General features: G+C 40.5%; 1 protein-coding gene across 1 annotated transcript in view; it reads left to right on the forward strand.

Annotated features, from left to right (window-relative positions):
* The window catches only part of NCKAP5 (NCK associated protein 5), an 876,414-nt gene that overhangs the window by 617,041 nt on the left and 235,859 nt on the right, over positions 1 to 23,514 (forward strand). Inside the window, exon 6 of the mRNA XM_007465897.1 lies at positions 1,968 to 2,117. Within this exon, the coding sequence (XP_007465959.1) occupies positions 1,968 to 2,117 (150 nt within the window). The remainder of the gene's footprint in view (positions 1 to 1,967; positions 2,118 to 23,514) is intronic.

A 23,514-nucleotide genomic window follows, 5' to 3' on the forward strand; every position in this document is an offset into this window, starting at 1 on the left:
CCCGCAGTCTCCGCCCGCGAAGGGGCTTCCTAGTGTGTGGAAACCTTTCCTCCTTCACGGCTCCCTCCCACTGGTGCAGGTCCCGTCCCTATTCTTTTGTCTCTGTTTATTCTTTTTTCTTTTGCCCTACCCAGGTACGTGGGGAGTTTCTTGCCTTTTTGGAGGTCTGAGGTCTTCTGCCAGCGTTCAGTAGGTGTTCTGTAGGAGTTGTTCCACTTGTAGATGTATTTTGTTGTATTTGTGGGGAGGAAGGTGATCTCCATGTCTTACTCCTCCGCCATCTTGAAGGTCCCTCCCCAGGTGATATTTTTTAAAAGCGCGCTTTACAGTCCCAAGTTATTGTTTAATTACAGTGATCCCAAATCTTGAAAGAGAAGTAGAAGGACCTCTTTATTTCAAAATTGTGTTGGTAACTCTGCAGATTCCAAGTTTCTAATCATGGAAATGAAAGTCTGCTGAGTGAACAAACCTTAAAGAATCAAAGCTGTAAAAATACAGTCGTAACCTGGATTTTTGTCCCAGCCTGAGGATCTGCACATTAAACTTGCTTAGCATGAATCTGAGCTGAATTTACACCTGCTGCAGAAGTGAACACACCTGTACCTTGTATGTGGCCTTGCCCAGGCCTGATTTCGTAAAGAGCTATCACCTGCCTAGTCAGTTGCTCATTCTTATAAAGAAATGGAAATTATATCTTGAAATCTGTAGAAAACAGATTAACACCTGTTTGTCTGTATAGATTAACATGGGTCAAGTTTCTGTGTAGTCTCCAGTATTTTATATATCTATGCACACACATGTATACTTATATATGTGTACATATACGTTGACGTTTTTACTTATTTCATATCTTATATTCAAAAAATAAGTTAAATAATTTCAGGACTTTCAGAGTACTTTTGTGAACACAGTTTGAAAACCTGTTTTTTTTTTCCCACTTATGCTATTCTTTTCTCAGTAGATTTTTTAAGTGCTTAAAGGTTAAGAATCATATTTTTTGTGCTTCTGTATTTGCAAATTATCTTAGTTTAATGGTAAATATAAAGAAGCCTCTAACCATTGATAATCCAGTTTACCCACATGGTTGCCAACCAGCTGTTTTTAATACAAAGATTTCTGCAGCATTGTGGCTAGAATTAAAAAGTGTGACGGAATGATGTCACCTGATTCTGTGGCACGGTATCTTGATGTATGTACAAAAGTGGATGAAATTTTATTTTCATGTGATAGGCTCTTGACAGTTCTTTTTCCCTTGAAAACAAGAGCCAATCATGAGGCTCAAATTAATACTTCTCAACTTCCAAAGAGCTGCCAGAGACAAGGTTGAGTGAGGAACCTCCAGCAAGCAGGGAGGGAAGACAAGATAACATTTTACGTCTGCCTCAAGGCTATAGTACAAATCCTGGAGTGTTAGAAAGGGGACTGTAGGGCCCTTAAGAGCCATGTCATTAGTGAGCCAAAGGAACTAAGTGGTTTCAGCTTAGAATTCTGAAATCATTATCATTTCAATATTTTGTGATATTTTCTTTTCCCTTAATTGAATGGTTGCATGTCCAGTGACTTTGATGATCTTATTATAGGAGCTAAGCTGTTCACAAATCAAGGTATCAAGGTTGACTTATTTTTCCCCAGTTTAGAGCACAGCTGAATTTCATGCTGCATATAAAAATGGATTAACCACATGACTCCACCTACCGTTTTTATGGGCTCGGTCACTTCTTCAACAGAGCAGAGGACATGTGCATTCAGTGGTGGTGACTCAATGACTTGTCCCACCAAGATTCATTAAAATTATCTACTGTGTTTACTAATATAAGCCCCACTCAGAATTTGTTTAGCAAAACCTTCTCTACCTCAGCCCCGGAAAGAATGCAGAAAGAGTAGGGAGGTTCCAAACTTCTCAACCTTAAACTCTTGCTTATTTTTCAGTGGAGATTATTGAAAACAACAATTCTTTCTTGCTTCAGGAAAAAATGTCAGAGGAAGAGAGAAAACACAAGGAAGCTTTGGAAGACCGTCACGTGGTGGTAGATGAGGATTCAAGGAGTGAAGGCAGCAGTGCAGATGAGGGGAAAGAAAAGACCAAATTGCTGTTAGAAAGACTGAAGGCTCTAGAGGTAAGAAATGGAACCATTTTTACACGTTTACAGAAAAATAACCGTGCTCTGCTTCTTGTATTGGCCCCACTTTTGAGTAAATATAAATCTTCCTTTCTTAGTTCTCCCAGACTAATAGGATCTAGTAGGTCCCATTGGGATGCCTTTGTCAATGATGAGCACAGGGTTAAAATTTGTGACCCTGAAAGAGTCTTGGCCTAGTGACTATGATAGTACTGCCTTAAAAAAGTGCATAGATCAGTAATTCATTTCACTTTCAGTTTGACCCTCAAACTGGATCAGTTTCCCTAAAATTGTTCCTTGAGGGAAGGGCTATGTGATATTTTGCTTTGTTTCCCAATGCCTAATGATCAAATAAGTGAATGAATAAACAAAATATTGAATACCATGTAAGGGTGATTGTAAGAAAAATAATTTTAAGCAGTAGAGCTGTTTCTTCAAAAAACAAAAATGTTTGTGCAGAAGTGCACCATGTAAGACATATAAAAATAGAGGTGAAGTTGAGCTAAGGGGTGCTTTAAAAAAGAGGGTTTTCAACCACTGTAGTCCTCCAAAACAGTTTGAAAACTCTGGTCTATTACTTAGTGGCATTTGACATCGCTTAGAGTGTTAATTCCTGGATATTTATAGCAGTCCTCAAAGAGCATTTCAGTTATTAGTTCACATGCTGAAAGATCTAGCAAAGATGCCTTTTTCCATGAGTTGGCTTACCTACTTGCAATAAATGTTCTGTTTGCATATAGAACTGGGACGTAATCATTTTTAAGCAAGGACTATGGTAAGCCCACCTTTTCTTAAACTAGGCACAAGGGACCATCAGCCAGTATCTAAAAATGTAGTTCTTCCATAGTGTCTACAGAATCCTGAAACTTCCTGCAGTAATGTGAAGAAATAAGACCTCGAGAGATCTTGTTTTCTGCAGTTGGTTTCTGCAATCCTGACCCTAACCCTAACCTACCACCTTGTCTGTAGGTGCCTGCCATTTTTACTTAATTTCCTCAGCAATAGTGAAGCAAAATAAATAAGATTATGCACTTTGGAGCTGGGTTTGAATCTCAGTTCTATTATTTTCTAGTTTTGAAACCTTAGGCAAATTAATTAGGCTCTCTGTGTGTCTGTTTCCTCAAATGCAAAACTGGGGATGATAATAGTAACTTTCCTTCCAGAGAAGTATTGAGGGTTAAGTGAGTTAATATTTGTACAGCAGTGCCTGGCATATGGTCTTTTCTATCCTCCTACTCCAAGGCTTCTGCCTTTCCTTACGTGATTTTTCCCCCATTTATCTGAATGCAATGATTAATATAAGAACTATGAATGAAAAACTTCAGCTGCTCTACACAGGAGTGACTTAAGTGCGTTATGTCACATATGGGGCAGAAGAGAGGTCAATTTTGGGAACCGCTCATGGTTCCTTTTCAGCAGAGGGCCAGTAATCACCCCTGTTTCCCCAAAGGTTCTCATACTTTTATCGTTTTTAGTATAATCACCACGAAAAGTGGGAAAGCCTCCTCAAGGGAAACCGAGGTGGTTGTCTGAGAGTTTTGAGAACTCATGGCTTTGTCTTGAGGTTGAATTAACTGGATTTAATAGTAGGAAGGAGTTGTTGTTACAATTCATTTCCCTAGAACCGTATACTTAAATTGTTAGTTTTGTTGATGATTGCGGTGCACATTGCTTTTAGTTCAGCTAATTGTCACTGAGACAACTTTGTGAAGGACATTTTATTTAATCAAGCTAAAATTATTTTAAAAATACCTTTGGCAGCAAATGTTTCTTAAACCCTCACTGAGTAAATGAGAAGCACCATTTTTTTTTTCCTTTCACAGAGATCTTTACACTTCAGGCAACAACTCTTGCCTCCAGCATCATTTGGATGCAATAGATGGTATCTCTAAATGCCATGAAGCCCTGCAATTTTAATTTACAAATATATTTTATTTTCTAAATTAATGTTCTCTAGTCACAGTGTCATATCTTGTTCTGTAAAATTCTTTGCTCAACAGTAAATGAACTCTCTCTTTGCTCCCAAATCTCACTATTGTCTAGTTAAACAGATAATAAAAAGAAATCGTATCACATATAGACATACCCCACATACACACACACTCATACATCATCTGATTTTCATATGAATTTCATTTTAGTTTATTTGATTTTTTAAAATTTACTATTTGTGTTCTCTGTATAGAATCCTTTGAATAAGTTAGCAATTACTGTGAGAAGACAGAGGGCTGCTTTTGACAGATCATAATCACAGCTGGTCACAGACCCCCTACATAGATTTATACACTTTAACAAAATGCTCTTTTGCAAGATTGCAGGTGAATTAACCATAATGCTTCAAAATTATTTGGGTGAATTTTGATGTCATACAGCAAGATTTTAGAAAAACAAAACTACTTTCCATCAGTGTATTTTTGAAACAACCATATTTGTGTACCTTAATCCCTTGGCCCCTGGTGTGGTAGGAGCAGAGAGGGATGGTTGTCAGGGTGATGCAAAACAGATTTCCTGAATTCCTGCTCCACAAACAGGTCCCAAGAAGGTGCGGAAAAGAAGCGACACAAATTTACTTTTAATATTATGTTCTTGATGAATATCACTATGTTATTCAAAACCAGCCTAGGGAGGAATGGATTGGGAGTTTGAGATTAGCAGTTGCAAACTATTATATATAGAATGGGTAAACAACAAGGTCCTACTGTATAGCACAGAGAACTGTATTCAGTATCCTGTGATAAACCATAATGGAAAAGAATATGAAAAAGAATGTGTGTTTATATATATGTGTAACTGAATCACTTTGCCGTACAGAAATTAACACAACACTGTAAATCAACGGTACATGAATAAAATAAATTTTATTTTTTAATATCTTTATTGGAGTATAATTGCTTTACAATGTTGTGTTAGTTTCTATTGTACAACAAAGTGAATCAGCTATACATATACATATATCCCCATATCCCCTCCCTCTTGAGCCTCCCTCCCACCCTCCCTATCCCACCCCTCTAGGTGGTCACAAAGCACCAAGCTGATCTCCCTGTGCTATGCAGCTGCTTCCCACTAGCTATCTATTTTACATTTGGTAGTGTATATATGTCCATGCCACTCTCTCACTTCGTCCCAGCTTACCCTTCCTCCACTGTGTGCTCCAAGCCGTTCTCTACGTCTGCATTTTTATTCCTGCCCTGCCACTAGGTTCATCAGTACCGTTTTTTAGATTCCATATGTGTGTTAGCGTGTGGTATTTGTTTTTCTCTTTCTGACTTACTTCACTCTGTGTGACAGACTCTAGATCCATCCACCTCATTACAAATAATTCAATTTCGTTCCTTTTATGGCTGAATAATATTCCATTGTATGTATGTGCACCATCTTCTTTATCCATTCATCTGTCGATGTACATTTATGTTGTTTCCATGTCCTAAAAATTGTAAATAGTGCTTCAGTGAACATTGTGGTATATGCATCTGTTTGAATTATGGTTTTCTCAAGGTATATGCCCAGTAGTGGGATTGTTCTATTTTTACTTTTTTAAGGAACCTCCATACTATTCTCCATAGGGGGTGTATCAATTTACATTACAACCGACAGTGCAGGAGGGTTCCCTTTTCTCCACACCCTCTCTGGCATTTATTGTTTGTAGATTTTTTGATGATGGCCATTCTGACCGGTGTGAGGTGATACCTCATAGTAGTTTTGATTTGCATTTCTCTAATGATTAGTGATGTTGAGCATTCTTTCATGTGTTTGCTGGCAATCTATAAATCTTCTTTGGAGAAATGTCTGTTTAGGTCTTCTGCCCATTTTTGTATTGGCTTGTTTGTTTTTTGATATTGAGCTACATGAGCTGCTTGTATATTTTGGAGATTAACCCTCTGTCAGTTGCTTCATTTGCAAATATATTCTCCCATTCTAAGGGTCTTTTCATCTTGTTTATGGTTTCCTTTGCTGTGCAAAAGCTTTTAAGTTTCATTAGGTCCCATTTGTTTATTTTTTATTTTATTTCCATTACTCTAGAAGGTGCGTCAAAAAGGATCTTGCTGTGATTTATGTCATAAGGTGTTCTGCCTATGTTATCCTCTACGAGTTTTATAGTGTCTGGCCTTACATTTAGGTGTTTAATCCACTTTGAGTTTATTTTTGTGTATGGTGTTAGGAAGTGTTCTAATTTCATTCTTTTACGTGTAGCTGTCCAGTTTTCCCAACTCCACTTATTGAAGAGGCTGTCTGTTCTCCATTGTATATTCTTGCCTCCTTTGTCAAAGATAAGGTGACCTTATGTGTGGGTTTATCTCTGGACTTTCTATCCTGTTCCATTCATCTGTGTTTCTGTTTTTGTGCCAGTACCATACTTTCTTGATTACTGTTGCTTTGTAGTATAGTCTGAAGTCAGGGAGCCTGATTCCTCCAGCTCTGTTTTTCTTTCTCAAGATTGCTTTGGCTATTCGGGGTCTTTTGTGTTTCCATACAAATTGTGAAATTTTTTGTTTTAGTTCTGTGAAAAATGCCATTGCTAATTTGATAGGGATTGCATTGAATCTGTAGATTGCTTTGGATAGTATTCATTTTCACAGTGTTGATTCTTCCAATCCAAGAACATGGTATATCTTTCCATCTGTTTATATCGTCTTTGATTTCTTTCGTCACTTTCTTAAAGTTTTCTGCATACAGGTCTTTTGCCTCCTTAGGTAGGTTTATTCCTAGGTATTTTACTCATTTTGTTGCAGTGGTAAATGGGAGTGTTTCCTTGATTTCTCTTCTGATTTTTCATTGTTAGTGTATAGGAATGCAAGAGATTTCTATTCATTACTTTTGTATCTTGCTACTTTACCAAATTCATTGATTAGGTCTAGTAGTTTTCTGGTGGCATCTTTAGGATTTTCTATGTATAGTATCATGTCATCTGCAAACAGTGACAGTTTTACTTCTTCTTTTCCAATTTGGATTCCTTTAATTTCTTTTTCTTCTCTGATTGCTGTGGCTAAAACTTCCAAAACTATGTTGAATAATAGTGGTGAGACTGGGCACCATTGTCTTGTTCCTGATCTTAGAGGAAATGCTTTCAGTTTTTCACCAATGAGAATGATGTTGGCTGTGGGTTTGTCATACATGCTTTTATTATGATTAGAAAGTTCCCTCTATGCCTACTTTCTGGAGAGTTTTTGTCATAAATGGGTGTTGAAGTTTGGTAAAAGCTTTTTCTGTATTTATTGAGATTATCATATGGTTTTTATCCTTCAGTTTTTTAATGTGGTGTATCACACTGACTGATTTGCATTTATTGAAGAATCCTTGCATTCTTGGGATAAACCCCACTTGATCATGGTGTATGATCCTTTTAATGTGCTCTTGGATTCTTTTGCTAGTATTTGTTGAGGATTTTTGCATCTATGTTCATCAGTGATATTGGCCTATAGTTTTCTTTTTTGTGTGACATCTTTGTCTGGTTTTCATGTCAAGGTGATGGTGGCCTTGTAGAATGATTTTGGGAGTGTTCCTCCCTCTGTTATATTTTGGAAGAGTTTGAAGAAGGATCGGTGTTAACTCCTCTCTAAATATTTGACAGAGTTCGCCTGTGAAGCCATCAAGCCCTGGGCTTTTGTTTGTTGCAAGATTTTTAATCACAGTTTCAATTTCAGTGCTTGTGATTCATCTCTTGTTTCTATTTCTTCCTGGTTCAGTCTTGGAAGGTTGTACTTTTCTAAGAATTTGTCCATTTCTTCCAGGTTTTCCATTTTATTGGCATATAGTTGCTTGTAGTAATCTCTCGTGATCCTTTCTATTTCTGTGGTGTAAGTTGTTACTTCTCCTTTTTCGTTTCTAATTCTGTTGATTTAAGTCTTCTCCCTTTTTTTCCTGATGAGTCTGGCTAATGGTTTGTCAATTTTGTTTATCTTCTCAAAAACAGCTTTTAGTTTTATTGATCTTTGCTATTTTTTCCTTCACTTTTTTTTCATTAATTTCTCATCTCGTCTTTATGATTTCTTTCCTTCTGCTAACTTCGAGCTTTTTTTTTTTTTTGTCCTTCTTTCTCTAATTGCATTAGGTGTAAGGTTAGGTTGTTTATTTGAGATGTTTCTTATTTCTTGAGGTAGGATTGTATTGCTATAAACTTCCCTCTTAGAACTGCTTTTGCTACATCCTATAGGTTATAGGTTTTGGGTCATTGTATTTTCATTGTCACTTGTTTCTAGGTATTTTTTGATTTCCTCTTTGATTTTTTCAGTGATCTCTTGGTTGTTTAATAGCATATTGTTTAGCTTCCATGTGTTTGTATTTTTTACAGTTTTCTTTCCTATAATTGATATCTAGTCTCATAGTGTTGTGGTTGGAAAAGATACTTGATACTATTTCAGTTTTCTTAAATTTACCAAGGCTTGATTTTTCACCCAAGATATGATCTATCCTGGAGAATGTTCCGTGTGCACTTGAAAAGAAAGTGTATTCTGTTGTTTTTGGATGGAATGTCCCATAAATACCAGTTAAGTCCTTCTAGTCTAATGTGTCATTTAAAGCTTGTGTTTCCTTATTTATTTTCTGTTTGGATGATCTGTCCATTGGTGAAAGTGCAGTGTTAAAAGTCCCCTACTATGATTGTGTTACTGTTGATTTCCCCTTTTATGGCTGTTAGCATTTTCCTTATGTATTGAGGTGCTCCTCTGTTGGGTGCATAGATATTTACTATTGTTATATCTTCTTCTTGGATTGATCACTTGATTATTATATATCCTTGTCTCTTGTCATAGTCTTTATTTTTAAGTCTATTTTGTCTGCGTATTGCTACTCCAGCTTTCTTTTGATTTCCATTTGCATGGAATATCTTTTTCCATCCCTTCACTTTCCGTCTGTATGTGTCCCTCGGTCTTAAGTGGGTCTCTTTTAGGCAGCATATATACGGGTCTTGGTTTTGTATCCATTCAGCCAGTCTGTGTATTTTGCTTGGGGCACTTCATCCATTTACATTTAAGGTAATTATTGATATGTATATTCCTATTACCATTTTCTTAATTGTTTTGCATTTGTTTTTGTAAGTCCTTTTCTTCTTTTGTGTTTCCTGCCTAGAGAAGTTCCTTTAGCATTTCTTGTAAAGCTGATATGGTGGTGCTGAATTCTCTTAACTTTTGCTTGTCTGTAAAGGTTTTAATTTCTCCACAGAATCTGAACGAGATCCTTGCTGCGCAGAGTAATCTTGGCTGTAGGATTTTCCCTTTCATTACTTTAAATAAATCTTGCCCTCCCTTCTGGCCTGTAGAATTTCTGCTGAAAGATCAACTGTTAACCTTATGGGGATTCCCTTGTATTGTATTTGTTGCTTTTCCCTTGCCACTTTTAATATTTTTTCTTTGTGTTTACTCTTTGTTAGTTTGATTAATATGTGTCTCGGAGTGTTTCTCCTTGGATTTATCCTGTATGGGACTCTGCAATTCCTGGACTCGATTGACTATTTCCTTTCCCATGTTGGGGAAGTTTTCAACTATAATCCCTTCATATATTTTCTCAGACCCTTTCTTTTTTTCTTCTTCTTCTGGGACGCCTATAATTTGAACGTTGGTGTGCGTAATGCTGTCCCAGAGGTCTCTGAAACTGTCCTCCATTCTTTTGATTCTTTTTTCTTTATTCTGCTCTGCAACAGTTATCTCCACCATTCGATCTTCCAGCTCACTTATCCGTTCTTCTGCCTCAGTTATTCTGCTACTGATTCCTTTTAGAGTATTTTTAATTTCGGTTATTGTGTTGTTCATTACTGTTTGTTTGCTCTTTGTTCTTCTAGTTTCTTGTTAAATGTTTCTTGTCTTTTCTCCATTCCATTTCCAAGATTTTGGATCATCCTTACTGTCATTACTCTGAATTCTTTTTCAGGTAGCTTGCCTATTTCTTCTTCATTTATTCTGTCTTATGGGTTTTTATCTTGCTCTTTTGCATGTAGGATATTTCTCTGTCTTCTCATTTTGTCTAATTTACACTATTTGAGGTCTCCTTTCCCTTGGGTGCAGGGTTTTAGTTCCTTTTGCTTCTGTTCTCTGCCCCCAGTGGTGGGGTTGGTCCAGTGTCTTGTGTAGGCTTCCTGATGGGAGGGACCGGTGCCTGCCTTCTTGTTGGTGGAGCTGAGTGTTTTCCCTCTGATGAGCAGGGCCATGTCAGGTGGTGTGTTTTGGGGTGTCTGTGCGCTTAGTATGATATTAGGAAGTCTGTGTGCTGATGGGTGGGTTTGTGTTCCTGTCTTGTTTGTTGTTTGGTGTGAGGTGTCTGGCACTGGGAGCTGCTGGCAGGTGGGTGGAGCCAGGTTTTGGATTCAGATAGAGGCCTCCATGAGAGCTCTCGGCGAATAATCTTCTCTGGGGCCGGGGATTCTCTAGTGGTCCAGCATCCTGGACTTGGTGCACCCACTCCAGAGCCTCAGGCCCGACTTGTGGTCAAGGGACCAAGACCCCGCAAGTCACTTGTCCCAGCAATAAAGGGGATTAAAAGAAAAAGGCTAACAAAACCCCTGACAAATGGTAAAAAGTAAAATCAAACAAACAGAAACAGAAACAAGGAAACATGCACTCACACAAAAGAAGCAAAAACAGAACCAAATAAAACAAAAAGCAAGAGAACAACCAGAGAAACAAAGGGACCCAAGAACAAAATCAAACAATTAAGAAGAAAGCTGACAAAAACCCAACACCAAAAAACAAAACCAAAGCAGAGTGCCAACTGGAGAATGAAGCAAAAAAACAAAACAAACTGCCAGAAATGTTATAAAAAAAAAAGAGAGAGAGAAAGGGGAAAGAACACAGAACAACAGAAAAGCAATGTAGAAACAGAACTACAAAGAAATAAAAATGAAAAAATAAAGTATATTAAAGGAAAAAAAGTCAAAACCCTGAAGAAATGGTAAATCAAACAAAACCAGAAACAAGGAAACACACACACATAAAAGAAACAAAAACAGAGCCAAATAAAAGAAAAAGTAAAAGAACAACTAGACAAATAGTCGAACTCAAAAATGAAATCAAACAATTAGGATTAAAACTAACAAAAACACACAACCTAATAACAAAAGAAAAGCAGTGTGCCAGCTGAAGAATAAAGCAAGGAAGCAGAACAACCAATAAAAATGATTTTAAAAATAATAATAATAAAATAACATAAAAAGGGGAAAAACACAGGACAGCAGAAAGGCAAAGTAGAAACGGAAACAAATATATATATACACATAGATACATATATTTATATGTAAAAAAAATAGGAAGAAAAAAATAGGGGAAAAGAACACAGAACAACAGAAAAGCAAAGTAAAAATAGAAATGTATAAAAAAAATTAAAATGTTATAAAACGCAGAGATCCCGAAAGACTTAAAAAGAAACAAAAAAACTGGAACGACAAAGAAAGAAAGAAAAAGAAAGAAACCAAAAAAATATATATATATATAGAACCAACAACAGAATGAATCAAAACATAATAAAATTAATAGTAATAATTATGTTTCCCTGGGGTCTACACTGGAAGTGTCCTTGGCACACGCCGTGAGCCACAGCCCTCCTCCGCCTCCCCAGGATGCCCTCCTCTGCCTCTGGGCTGGTCTCTGGACCTGCTGTGGGCCCTGTGGTGACCACTCAGACTCTGATCTGGCCCAGTTCCTGCCCCCAGAGTCCACAGCTGCCAGAGCTAGACTGTTTTCATTTGTGGGAACACTCATTGTCTACTCAGATATTCCATAGACACAGGGTCTACCTAGCTGATCATGGGGATTTAATCTGCAGCTTGTACAGCTGATGGAAAGATTTTCATTCTTCTTTCTTAGTCACCCCATCCCTGGGGTTCAGCTTTGATTTTATCCCTACCTCTGCATGTCGTCCCCCCACAGGAGTCTGGTCCTGAGGCTAGCTTGGAGCTCTTGGGTCTGCCCAAGTGAGGACAGGGTGCAGAGGTGGTATGACTGCTTGGATCCCAGGAGCCCTGGCAGCACCAAATGCGTAGGGAAGCCAGCGGCTACGGGCGCAAGAGATATGTCCCTAGTGAGGGCCTTTTCTGGTGTTCGGCATAAGGCACATGAGGGCCAGCCCTGGCTGGGGTTTTTCTGATGCCTGGCAGCAGGTGCACGAGGGCCAACCCTGAAAGGGCTTTTTTTTTTTTTTTTTTTTTTTGCTCTGTAGCCGGCACAGTCTAAATTCACAAGAAGTATGCGTCTAGCTCAAAGCAAGATAATCCAGGAGTAAGGTTCTCAGACTCACATATTTGAATGTGGAGACACAGGTATGTAGCTGGTTATAATACACTCAAGGGAACATTCATGCTTTAGTTCCTTGGAGAATGGGGCTCAGAGTTGGTGCTGTACAACCTCAAGGCTCATGAATATATAACCCCATGAATATATAAATGAAGTCTTATCAAGAGAACTAGTCTATGAAAAGCAGAAAGGAAGAGCTGTGTAGAGAGAAGTACAAGAGGCTAGTAGTCCCAGCGAGAGGGAGAATATCTAGCTGCCTGATAGCTTTCCAGTTCTTGGGAGATCTTGTTCTACTTTCTGGTTGTGGGTTCTATGAGATTATCCTTTTCTCTAGCTGTAAGTTCCCTGCTTCCCGAAATAGATTGAAGAGATTTCTGTTTCAACAACCACATTATTCCCATGAAATAGGGCTAATATATAAACGATTACTTTATATCACTACTGTTTTAAAGGGAAATGGGCAAAAGTTACAAATAGGGATTTTTCCAAAAAAGCAATACAGATGGCCAAAAACCATGGAGAAACTTCAGCTTCACTCAGGTCAAAACATAGAAATGTTAAAACATGTAGTATAGTTTGAGCCTATTAAGTTAACCAAGACTTTTTCTAAGGCTTCGGTATTGAAGAAGGACAGGAACAATAGGTATGTAAGAGTATAAATTGGCTGAACTTCTCTGGAAGTGAGGTTTGCATATGCTCTTTGATAGAGCCAGTCTACTTCTGGACACTAAGGTTAAGCACTAATTAAGTTACAATGAGATAAAATTTTTATAGAATCTTAATGATGAAAATATGTATATACATATTTCTGACTCTCTCTCTTTTTTTTTTTTTTTTTTTTATTGCTCTGTAGCCGGCACATTAGGGCCACCTCTGAGGGAACTTTTTTTATTGCTCAGCAGCTGGCATACGAGAGCCAGCCCTAAGCTGGCTTCAATTATTGTCATCGGCGGGCGCCGGCACGTGGGGAGATAGAGATTACAATAGCGGCTCCTCCCCCTGCATGTGATTCAGCAGTAGCGCCCTGCTTCCGTGGCAGTCCAGTCTTCCTCTGTAGCATTCCCCGCTGCGGATTTCCTCCCTCCTGTCCCCTTGGTCCGTCTCCCCACAGCCAACAGCAGTTCTAGCTCTGAGCCTGTTCTCTAATCCCCATGCACCAGCTCCCCGCCCCCTTGCACACCTGTGAACGCTCATCCCCGTCCGGGGCATGTAGGGCCATGGTACGGACCATCTGTGTATTTCTCCCTCTGTCCTGTCTGCCACAGATTGGCCGCTTCACTGTCTTCTGACAGCCTCAAATGCTTCCCTTCTGTCCAGGTCAATTTCCCAGTCGGAGAGGGGGTTTCCCCGAATTCACGAATCTCTCCTCTGCTTCAGCTCCCCCTGCACCAGGGTGCGGGTCCCGTCCTGCTTCCTCTCCTCCTCCTTCTCCCTTCTTTTTGTCCGTCCTACCCAGTTATGCAGGGATCTTTATAGTCCTTTCTGTCGTCCAAGGCCTTCTGCTAGTTTTCAGCCGGTGTTCTGTGAGAATTGTTGCGTCTACGCTGCATCTGTGGAGAGAGATGAACTCCACGTCCACCTACTCCTCCACCATCTTGAATCTTCAATAAAATAAATTTTTTAAAAAACAGCTTAGATTATAGCTGAGTGGTCCCTGACTTTGAGAATTAAATATATGTTGTCCAAGCATCAGATCCCCCAACCTGAGGAAAGTCTAGGGCTCCCATCCCCACCACCAGTCCCACCCCAGTGTCGTTCCCTCCTGTGGTCATTCCTGGGGCTGAGTTCCTACCCCACTCAACTTTCAGTCTCCCTTTCTTCTCCTTTCAGAAACAATCTCATGTGAAACAGAATCCACTTTCCCTACTCTTCCCAGAATCCAGCTCCACGAAGGATATGTGGTCGTGCATAATATCCCCAAGGCTAAGGGCTTTGCACTTGGCCTTTAGATGGCTCTGCCTGCAAGTCCTTCAGCTGCTGGGCATTCCTTATTAGCCCCTTCTCCTCAATTCCCAGCCTCCTGCCATAGAGCGTAGCTGGTGCTTTCCTGCTCACTCCCTCTCCACAGCCTTGCTTCTTACCAGTTTACTACATAGAGCTTTATCAGTCCCTACACCCCATTCATGGTCTCATTCCACACCATTCCCTGGCTCATCAAGGTATTTTGCTAAATAAGACATTTACCTTCCAAAAAAAAAAAAAAAAACCTCCTGGGCCAGCAGTTCAAAATAATAATTTCATATACACATGCATTTCACACATTTTCTTTCTCCTCTTAGCAGTTGTTTTCTCAGTGCCTTGGTTTTAGCAATTGTAAGTCATTCATGAAAAGAAGTAGGACACTTAGCCTAACCATCCAGCAACTGCTTGCCCTGGGTGTAAATTATAATTTTTGTTTAGGGTCCTGACGTCTGGTGGAGAAACCATTTGGTATATTTTATGTCTGTGCCGTAAGCACCACATGGGCGATCTAGATGCTGCTTGTTTTCTGTAACTCTTAAGTGCTAGGTGTGTTGTATTCTGTTTTTTAGAAAAGTTTAGACTTCCCTGGCTGCTGTCTCAGAGACTGCTTTCTCAAAATAGAGCTCACCATTTTCAACGGCACAGCGCTGCCATGTCACAGGCCCCTGTGTCACAGACCACTCCTTTTTTCCCACCCCATCCCAGACCATTGACTTAAAGGATCTTCCCAGACTTGACCTCCACAGTCCGTTGATTTGACATTGTGCCTTCCCTGTTCTCTACTCCTGGGCTTTGGCCTCAAGCCCCAGGTTTGCTCTTGGCATGCTCCTTGAAATACATGATCGCTTGTCTCTAGACCCCCTCCCCACACACCAACCAGGCCTTTCTCTCCGTGCATTAAGCCAGGGGTCCCCAACCCCCGGGCCAAGGACAGGCATCAGTCCGTGGCCTGTTAGGAACTGGGCCGCACAGCAGGAGGTGAGAGGCAGACGAGCTTCATCTGCCGCTCTGCATCACTCACGTTACCACCTGAACTATTCCCCACCCCGTCCCAGCCCCCATCCATGGAAAAATTGTCTTCCATGAAACTGGTCCCCGGTGCCAAAAAGGTGGGGGACCACTGCATTAACCAACTTCACACCTGACTAGAAATCAAGCTGGACATCCCTTTGCTCACTCACAACTCCCATCACACCTCTGATTCCCAGACTCTGGCCAGGAGGAGTACTGGCCTGAGACCACCTGGGCGTTCTGAGCCTCCAGGTACTTTCTAAAACCTTAGCTACAGACTCAAGGTCAGAAGAACTTGGCTTCTGATAGGAAAGATTTAATTTATGCAGAAAAAAATATGGCACTTAAATGTGTTAAAGTGAAAAACAGCCTTCTCGACTCAGTTATACTTTCCATGAAAATAGGACAATTAAACTACTAATGATAAGCATTCTTGTTAATTGGTAACTCCTGTTTAAAATGAAGCTTAGGGCTTCCCTGGTGGCGCAGTGGTTGAGAATCCGCCTGCCAATGCAGGGGACACGGGTTCGAGCCCTGGTCTGGGAAGATCCCACATGCCGCGGAGCAACTAGGCCCGTGAGCCACAACTACTGAGCCTGCGCGTCTGGAGCCTGTGCTCCGCAACAGGAGAGGCCGCGATGGTGAGAGGCCCGCGTGCCGCAATGAAGAGTGGCCCCCGCTTGCCACAACTAGAGAAAGCCCTCCCTCGCACAGAAACGAAGACCCAACACAGCCCAAAAGTAACTAAATAAATAAATAAAATGAAGTAGTTTAAAATAGTATTTGTCAAATCTGGCTGCGCATCACAATTACGTGCTGAATTTGTAGTCAATAGATATCTCTTGAATGCCTTCTATGGACCAAATGCTGTTCTAGACACTGGGATTGGATCAATTTTTATGGTCCTCAACCCCAGAGAATGAGACAGATGTACATACTTAAATAAAATAATAAATAAGCAAAAAAGAAATGAATAGACAAATAAGACCCTCTGAATAAGAAAAAAATGAGGTGATACAGTAGTAGAGAGCCTGGGGATGGAAACAGGAGAGGTACTTACCTACAATGGCTTCTCAGATTGGGCCATGTGGAGGTGATACAAATAATAAAAAGGAGACATGGAACTTCTCTGGTAGCGCAGTGGTTAAGAATCCTTCTGCCAATTCAGGGGACACGGGTTTGAGCCCCGGTTCAGGAAGATCCCACATGCCGCGGAGCATAAGCCCTTGTGCCACAACTACAGAGCCTGCGCTCTACAGCCCGTGAGCCACAACTACTGAACCTTCATGCTACAACTACTGAAGCCCGCACGCCTCGAGCCGGTGGTCCACAACAAGAGAAGCCACCGCAAGGAGAAGCCTGTGCACAGCAATGAAGAGCAGCCCCTGCTCGCTGCAGCTAGAGAAAGCCGCACGCAGCAACGAAAACCTAACACAGCCAAAAATAAATAAATTTATTTTTTAAAAAAAGGAGTGCTGACCCCTAATTTCTTAAGAATTATCCCACACAGTCCAGCTCATTCCTTTACTGTATATGTTTATTCAAGTTTATCTAACGCCTCAAAAAGGAAACCTCAGCTCTTTAAGGCTGGTATGCCATTTGTAATAATGTTTTCTGTCACTTCATAGGCAATTCCCCATACCCAACTCCTACTTTAAAAAGAGGCAGTTTTACTAATTTTAGAAAATAAATACTCAAGCATTAAAAAAAAAAAAAAAAGAAGGAAAGAAAAGGAAAAAAAAAAAAGGAGACAGCTGTGTGAGGATCTGTGTGAAAGCCCAGAGATGGTAGAAAGCTTGGCCATTTAGAGAAACAGAAGTCAGAACTTTGTCCTGGGGAAATGAGGTATAAGATTTGAAGACTGGAAGGAAATTGAGTTGAGAGAGGTAGACAGAGGCCAGACCCTGTAAAGCCTTCTAGGTCACAGTCACAGTAAAGACTTTGAACATAATGATACACGTAAAGGGAAGCCAGTAAAGATTTTTAACTAGGGAAGTAGCGTGATCTGACTTGTGCTTTAGAAAGACAGTTCTTGCTAGTTTGGGGGCTAATAGTGGGACAGAGGTAGAGACAGGAAAACCAGCTAGGAGGTTGTTTCAGATTCCTGACAAAACATGCCATTAGACCTATCTAGGGTAGGTACATAGCACTACCAGGGCATAAAAAGAATAAAACTATATAATATCATTGAACTAGTGGGGAATAACAATGATGACATTCACACGTAAACACATATATACACATGTACAAACACTATTTTAATCTTCATATCAACCCTGTGGAGTGAGGCAGATAGGATTATTATCATCTCCATTTTACAGATTAGGAAACTAAGCCCCAGACAAGTTGGGTAACTTGGCTAAGGTCATGTTAAGTGTGAGAGTCAGAATTTGACTTCCAGTTGTATGGTTTCACTATGCTGTGCTGGCAAGAAATGGTCAAGGAAGAACATATTTTAGAAGTAAAACCTATTGGAATTACTGAAGGATTGGATGTGGACTAGGAGGAGAGGTGACTTGGGGGAAGGAATGTAGAATCACCAATCTGTTGTGTCGACCTTGAGTTGAGATGCTTATTAAACATTCAAGTGATCGTGTTTGATAGGCAGTTGGATATCCAAAGCCAAGGTCACGGCTAGAGATATGGCTTTGAGAGTCATCAGCATGTAGATGACATTCTATGTTGTAGGATTTAATAAGGTCGTATCAGAAGTACGTGTAAAGGTGGACCTTAAGGAGGCAGAAGACAGAGCCCTGGGGCGCCCCTTTCTTGAAGGTCCAGTAGAGGAAGAGGAGCTCACAAGTGAGACTGGGAAGCAGCAGCTAGTGTGTTAGGGGGAAAATTAGAAAGATGAGGGGTCATGGAAGCCTAAAGAAGAAAGTGTTCCAAGGGCAGCCTTGTTGAATGCTGAGGAGATAATAGCAAGAGGAAACGGAAATCCTCGCTAGCTCTGGTGAGGGGTGGGTTAGCTAAAAGCTTGACAACAGTTTCTGATTGAGTGGGTAGGAAGGTAAGAACACGGAGACATCTTGGAGACAGACAGCTCTTCTAAGTTTTCCTGTGAAGTGCAGCCAACATGGCGGAGAGTCATAGCTGAAGAGAGACATCATACAAGAGGAGCTCTTGGAAAAAGACAGGTGACATTAGGGCATGCTGGTGCGCCCATGGGAACCATCCAGTGGAAAGGGTGAAATCCACCATGCAGGAGCGAGAAGTATAAATGTAACAGTGAAATCTGCAAGCAGACAAGAGGGATGAAACCTATGCAGAAACAGAGCTTCTGAAGTCAGGTGCCTACGAGACAACTCAGGAATTGCAAGTCTTTTAAGTCTAAGATGGGAACTAAACATCTGTGCTTTTACAAAACGCAGAGGGTGATTCAGATGCACAGACAGATTTGAGAACCACCGGTACAGCTCTTAGAGTGATATTGAAAGCTCTTCAAACACCTTAGGTCCAGTTCAGTACCAAACTCAATATAATTTCATTGGTCTCAACCACTTTTTAATCTAACCTGTCTTTGCACCCCCAGCCATGAGTAGAACTTTCCCTGAATCTTCAAACCTAAGTGCAGAAGCCCTTCCCACGTGTGCCCAATGCCAGAGAACTTTTGAGCCTGAGGAAAGTTTATAATCAAAAGTGCTCAGAAGTGACTTCTAGCCTGCCCTTTGATGGCTCCCGTGCCATGGCTGTGGGTTTGAAATGCCCAGGTTTGGCCTTGACTGTTTGCTGATAAGAGAAACAGTCTGTTGCATTGCACTCCTGATTGGCTGCAAGTTCTTACCTTCCTCTTCCTCTCAGTTTTATCCTCTCCTATCCTCAGACAATATAAAAAGAAAATGTAAAGGTTATAAAGCAGCATGCTGGTGGTTATCTGAGTAGAAATCCCTGTTTCCTTCTAATCTGTAGATTCTATGACAGCTTGCTGACAGGTAGCTCCAGACATCCCTGTCTTAAGGTACCCGGTGTATCTCTTTCTCCTGATTAATTTGTCTCCAACTGTGGGTCACTTAGCAACAATCACTAAGTTAGGATTAGAGACAAAAACTCCTCTTTGGTAAACGGGCTTGAAGTTTAAAAGAAAAAAATCCCTTCCTATGCCAGTATGTAACTTTGTACTAGTAAACTTCTGATTATAAAGGTAGTCAATAGACACATTATAGACAATTAGGAAAATATAAGGAAATGGATAAATTGTAATTACACCAATCAGAAATATCTGCTAATAACATTTTAGTGCATATATTTTCAGTCTTTTTTTTCTGCTCTACTTAATCAAATTAGGAAATCATAACGTCGCTTTATACAGATAGTAGCTTGCTCTTTTGTGTAGTGTATCAAAAATATTCCCCATGTTATTCAGTGATCCTTAAAATATGATTTGATGGCCATGTAGAAATTTATCAAATGGATGCTGCATATCATTTATTTAATCACTTTCTGTTGGCTACTTAGGTTGTTGATACTTTTTCATTATTATAATGTGGTGATGAGTGTCCTGGTATGTAAGCCTTTATACACACATATTTTAATAGAATATTTACAGCATGACTATTCTTCTCAAAAAGTTATACAGCTATGCAGATAGATTTCTTCATGTCCATGTAAGTGAAGCAGTGGCTCTCCAAAATTAAGAATCCCAGAATGGCTGTGATGGGGCAACACAGCTAGGGAGAAGCACCCAACCCACCCTCCATGGAGCCACCATGTTGCTCAGCATAGGATACAGTGATAGGAGGGTCCATGGGTTGCTGAAACAGTTTTGGAGATCTAATTTCTTGGGAAAACGACATCGCGGGCAATCCTGCTATTCTTTCAAGGTACTCTATTTGTGATCACTCTTCCATCTGTAAGTCATAGAGTCCCTACTCAGACTGACTTAACAACAGAAAGACTGTAACTAGTAACCGAGGTGTAACCGTGGATGAAGGCATGGATGAGTGCAGGGGGCCAGACCACGTCAGGGAGCTTTTCCCTTCTCCCAGCCTTGCTGTGCTATAAGTTGGTTTCATTCTTGGGCAGGCCCTCTCCATGTGCTGGCGAAGATGGCAACCAGAAGCTTCCGGGCTTGGCTACCACTGCATCAGCAAAAACACTGAAAGGTTGTTTCTCTCTCCCGGTAGTTCCATCCGAGCTCCTAGCTTCCAGAGGAGGATGTCATTGGCACGTGCTCCCATATTGGACATTGGAGGGTGGAATACCACAACTGACATCATTTCCAGGATTTGGCAAAGTTCTTGGGTTTTAATTATTTAAATGTCAGAATTGTTTAAATACCACTGAGAAAGATAGGTTGCTACTTAGATACTGTCTTTTTCTTCTCTGGTGTCTTCTCTTTTTTCTCGTTCCCTCTCTCTGTCTCTCTGTTTCTGTCTCTCTCTCCCTCTCTGCCTCTCTCTGTCTCTGTCTGTCTGTCTCTTCCCCACTCCTTCTCTCCCTACTTTGACATCTGTAGGCCTGGGCTGCTACTGGTTGCTGGAGTTACAAAGATGCATGGAACATTTTCTCTGCCCTTGTGACACATTGTTGAAATGGAAGACAAAAATATACTAATTTGATTAATAAAAATAATAAACATTAACATTTTTGGGTTTTTTGTTTGTTTGTTTTTGTTTTTTGCGGTACGCGGGCCTCTCACTGTTGTGGGCTCTCCCGCTGCAGAGCACAGGCTCCGGACGCACAGGCTCAGCGGCCATGGCTCACGGGCCCAGCCGCTCTGCGGCATGTGGGATCTTCCCGGACTGGGGCACGAATCCGCGTCCCCTGCATCGGCAGGCGGACTCTCAACCACTGCGCCGCCAGGGAAGCCCAAACATTAACATTTTTAAAAATTAAAAAAAAGTATGTCCAAGTGTCAGTGGAACACTGAGATAGAAGTACCTAACTGGATTCTTTTGGGAGAAGGCCAACAGATAATGTGCCATTTAAACTGACTTTTTGAGGCATTGTGAACATTTTCTAGGCAAACAGTTTGAGGCAAGGCAGAGGGAGTTGCCTGGATAAAAGCAGCAAAGCCTGAAACAGCATCAAGCAGCCATTAGGACAGAGGCCTGCCCAGAGCCCAGAGTACATTCTTCCAGAAATCAGATTGAAAGGCTGGGCCTGTCCTGGCATTGCCAGTGTGTGGAGATACCCATCTATCCAGCACATGTGTATTAAAAGCTAACAGTGCATAATAACAACACCTGGTACCCAGCACATCCTGATTTGCATTTTGATTATTTTTCAGATGCATGTTTTTTACTATTACTCTATGTTGTAAGCATTCTATAATATTGTTGTATGGGTTTTCAAGCTTTATATAAATGTTATACTATGCTTTCTTGAGATTGCCTTTTTCTGTTCAAAGTTGTGTTTCTGAGGTTGATCCATGTTTATAAACATAAAGTTAGTTCATTCATTTAAAAAAAAAAAAAGCTAACAGTGTTTATTTTTAAAATTCATGGAATGTCTAATCAAACCTCCGATCTGTTTAGAGATAGTCTTAACTAACAGCCCCTTGAATTGCCCCAGTGCCCTGGAGCTACAGCTCCTCATGTGGCTCAGCCCATCTTTAGAGCATAAAATAATACAGCCAAACAAACACTCTGAGTGAGGCTGCAAACAGGCTTGGGCTAAGAAGAGAATATTTATGACTTCAAAGCTTAGGTCCCCACCGACTCCTTTGGAGTGTAGAAAAAAAATATGTGCCTTCTAGAAATTAAAGTTGTACCAATCACCAAAGCCTTTGATCAGTGCGTGTTGCCTTGCTGCTGTCTCTTCACTATTGATGTGAGGAAACGGAGCTTGTCTGCAATTTAAGTTTCCCAATAATAGGCATCTGGGCTGTCCTCTTACCTTGGGTTTTTGGTAGCATCTGCATCGCTGGTTTACAGCAGCCCTTTTGGCCTTCCAGCTCCTGGAAGCTTGTTCAATCAAGACATAACCTTTTACCAGTTATGACTAACTGCTGAAGGGAAAGAAAAAATCCTCAGTGTGAGGCAGTAGGCTACAGTGTTCGGAGACCTGTGACCGCATTGCCTGGCCAGGGCCTGATTTGAGTGGAAGCTTGTTATAAACACCTCAGGTGTTAGAAAAAGCCAATATGTCAAGAATTAATCTGCATGAATATGCTATTTTGCCCTGCTCAGATTTGTGTGGGAGCTTGTAAGAAAACCCCAGATCTTAGAGAAAGCCAATGCATCAAGGCCTAATCTCCATAAATATTCTAAGAGCTCTCAAAGAAGAAAAATGAACCATTGGGCCGACATTAATTGTGCCCAGAGATAATTAGAACGAAGTGTTGTTAATTGTGTGCTGCTTTAATGTTATGTAGCCATGGCCTTGTTTTTTTTCATGGAGGGTATAAATTTTGATGTCAGAAACTAAAAGCTGGTTGGCTTGATTAATCAAAAGGCCTCAGTTTGCTTAGTTACAGCCAATTAGGCATTTTAATCCTCACTCTGCAAAGTATGATTAAGCCTGGTATGTCCTGAGTATAATTGGAAAACAAAACCCCAAATCTTGGTTCTTTTTTCATAGTGGGTATCTGAGTTGTCCTAGATGTAACTCTTCTCAGTAACTTACCTAAGTGTCATGAATAAAAATTATAAGCTCTGCTTCAAAAAGCAGTTTGATTGATGAACAGTCCCAGTTACAGAACCACAGCATTCTATAAACTCTAATAGTTTGCCAGGAGAAAATGTTACATGGCCTTGGGGGAAATAAAATAGTGGTTCCAGAAAAATGCCCTTGTTATATAGGTATTGCCTTTTTATGCTGAGTCAGTAATACAGTCACCTTAAATCTATGAAGTGTTATAAGAAATCCACTTACTCTGATTTCTGATGACAGCCTTTTGAGGGTGACCTAATTCATTAGCATTCAAATCAGCCCCAACCCTAGGGCCTCTCTACTTTGGGAGTGGGAAATATACAGTTTTACTTTAAAACCAAAGCAGTGTGACCAAGTACTCTAATGGTTCAGGGATTTTAAGATTTGAACATGGGAGGAGAGATTACAAACCATCCTGGTTGTAAAAACTCTCTACCGTATTGGTTTGGGTAATTCGTCCTATTTCAGAACCATCTAAAATATCTTTGCTTTTATTTGTGAATTTAACTCTCTAAATATAAGTGTCCTCAGCATCATGCTCAATTGCCTTCCTGGTTTTCTAACTGGAACCCATTAGTTAGTCACCCAGTGTAGGCTCGACCTCTTCAGTG

Source organism: Lipotes vexillifer, unplaced genomic scaffold (assembly GCF_000442215.2).
Source record: "Lipotes vexillifer unplaced genomic scaffold, Lipotes_vexillifer_v1.1 scaffold535, whole genome shotgun sequence".
NCBI classification, from domain to species: domain Eukaryota; kingdom Metazoa; phylum Chordata; class Mammalia; order Artiodactyla; family Lipotidae; genus Lipotes; species Lipotes vexillifer.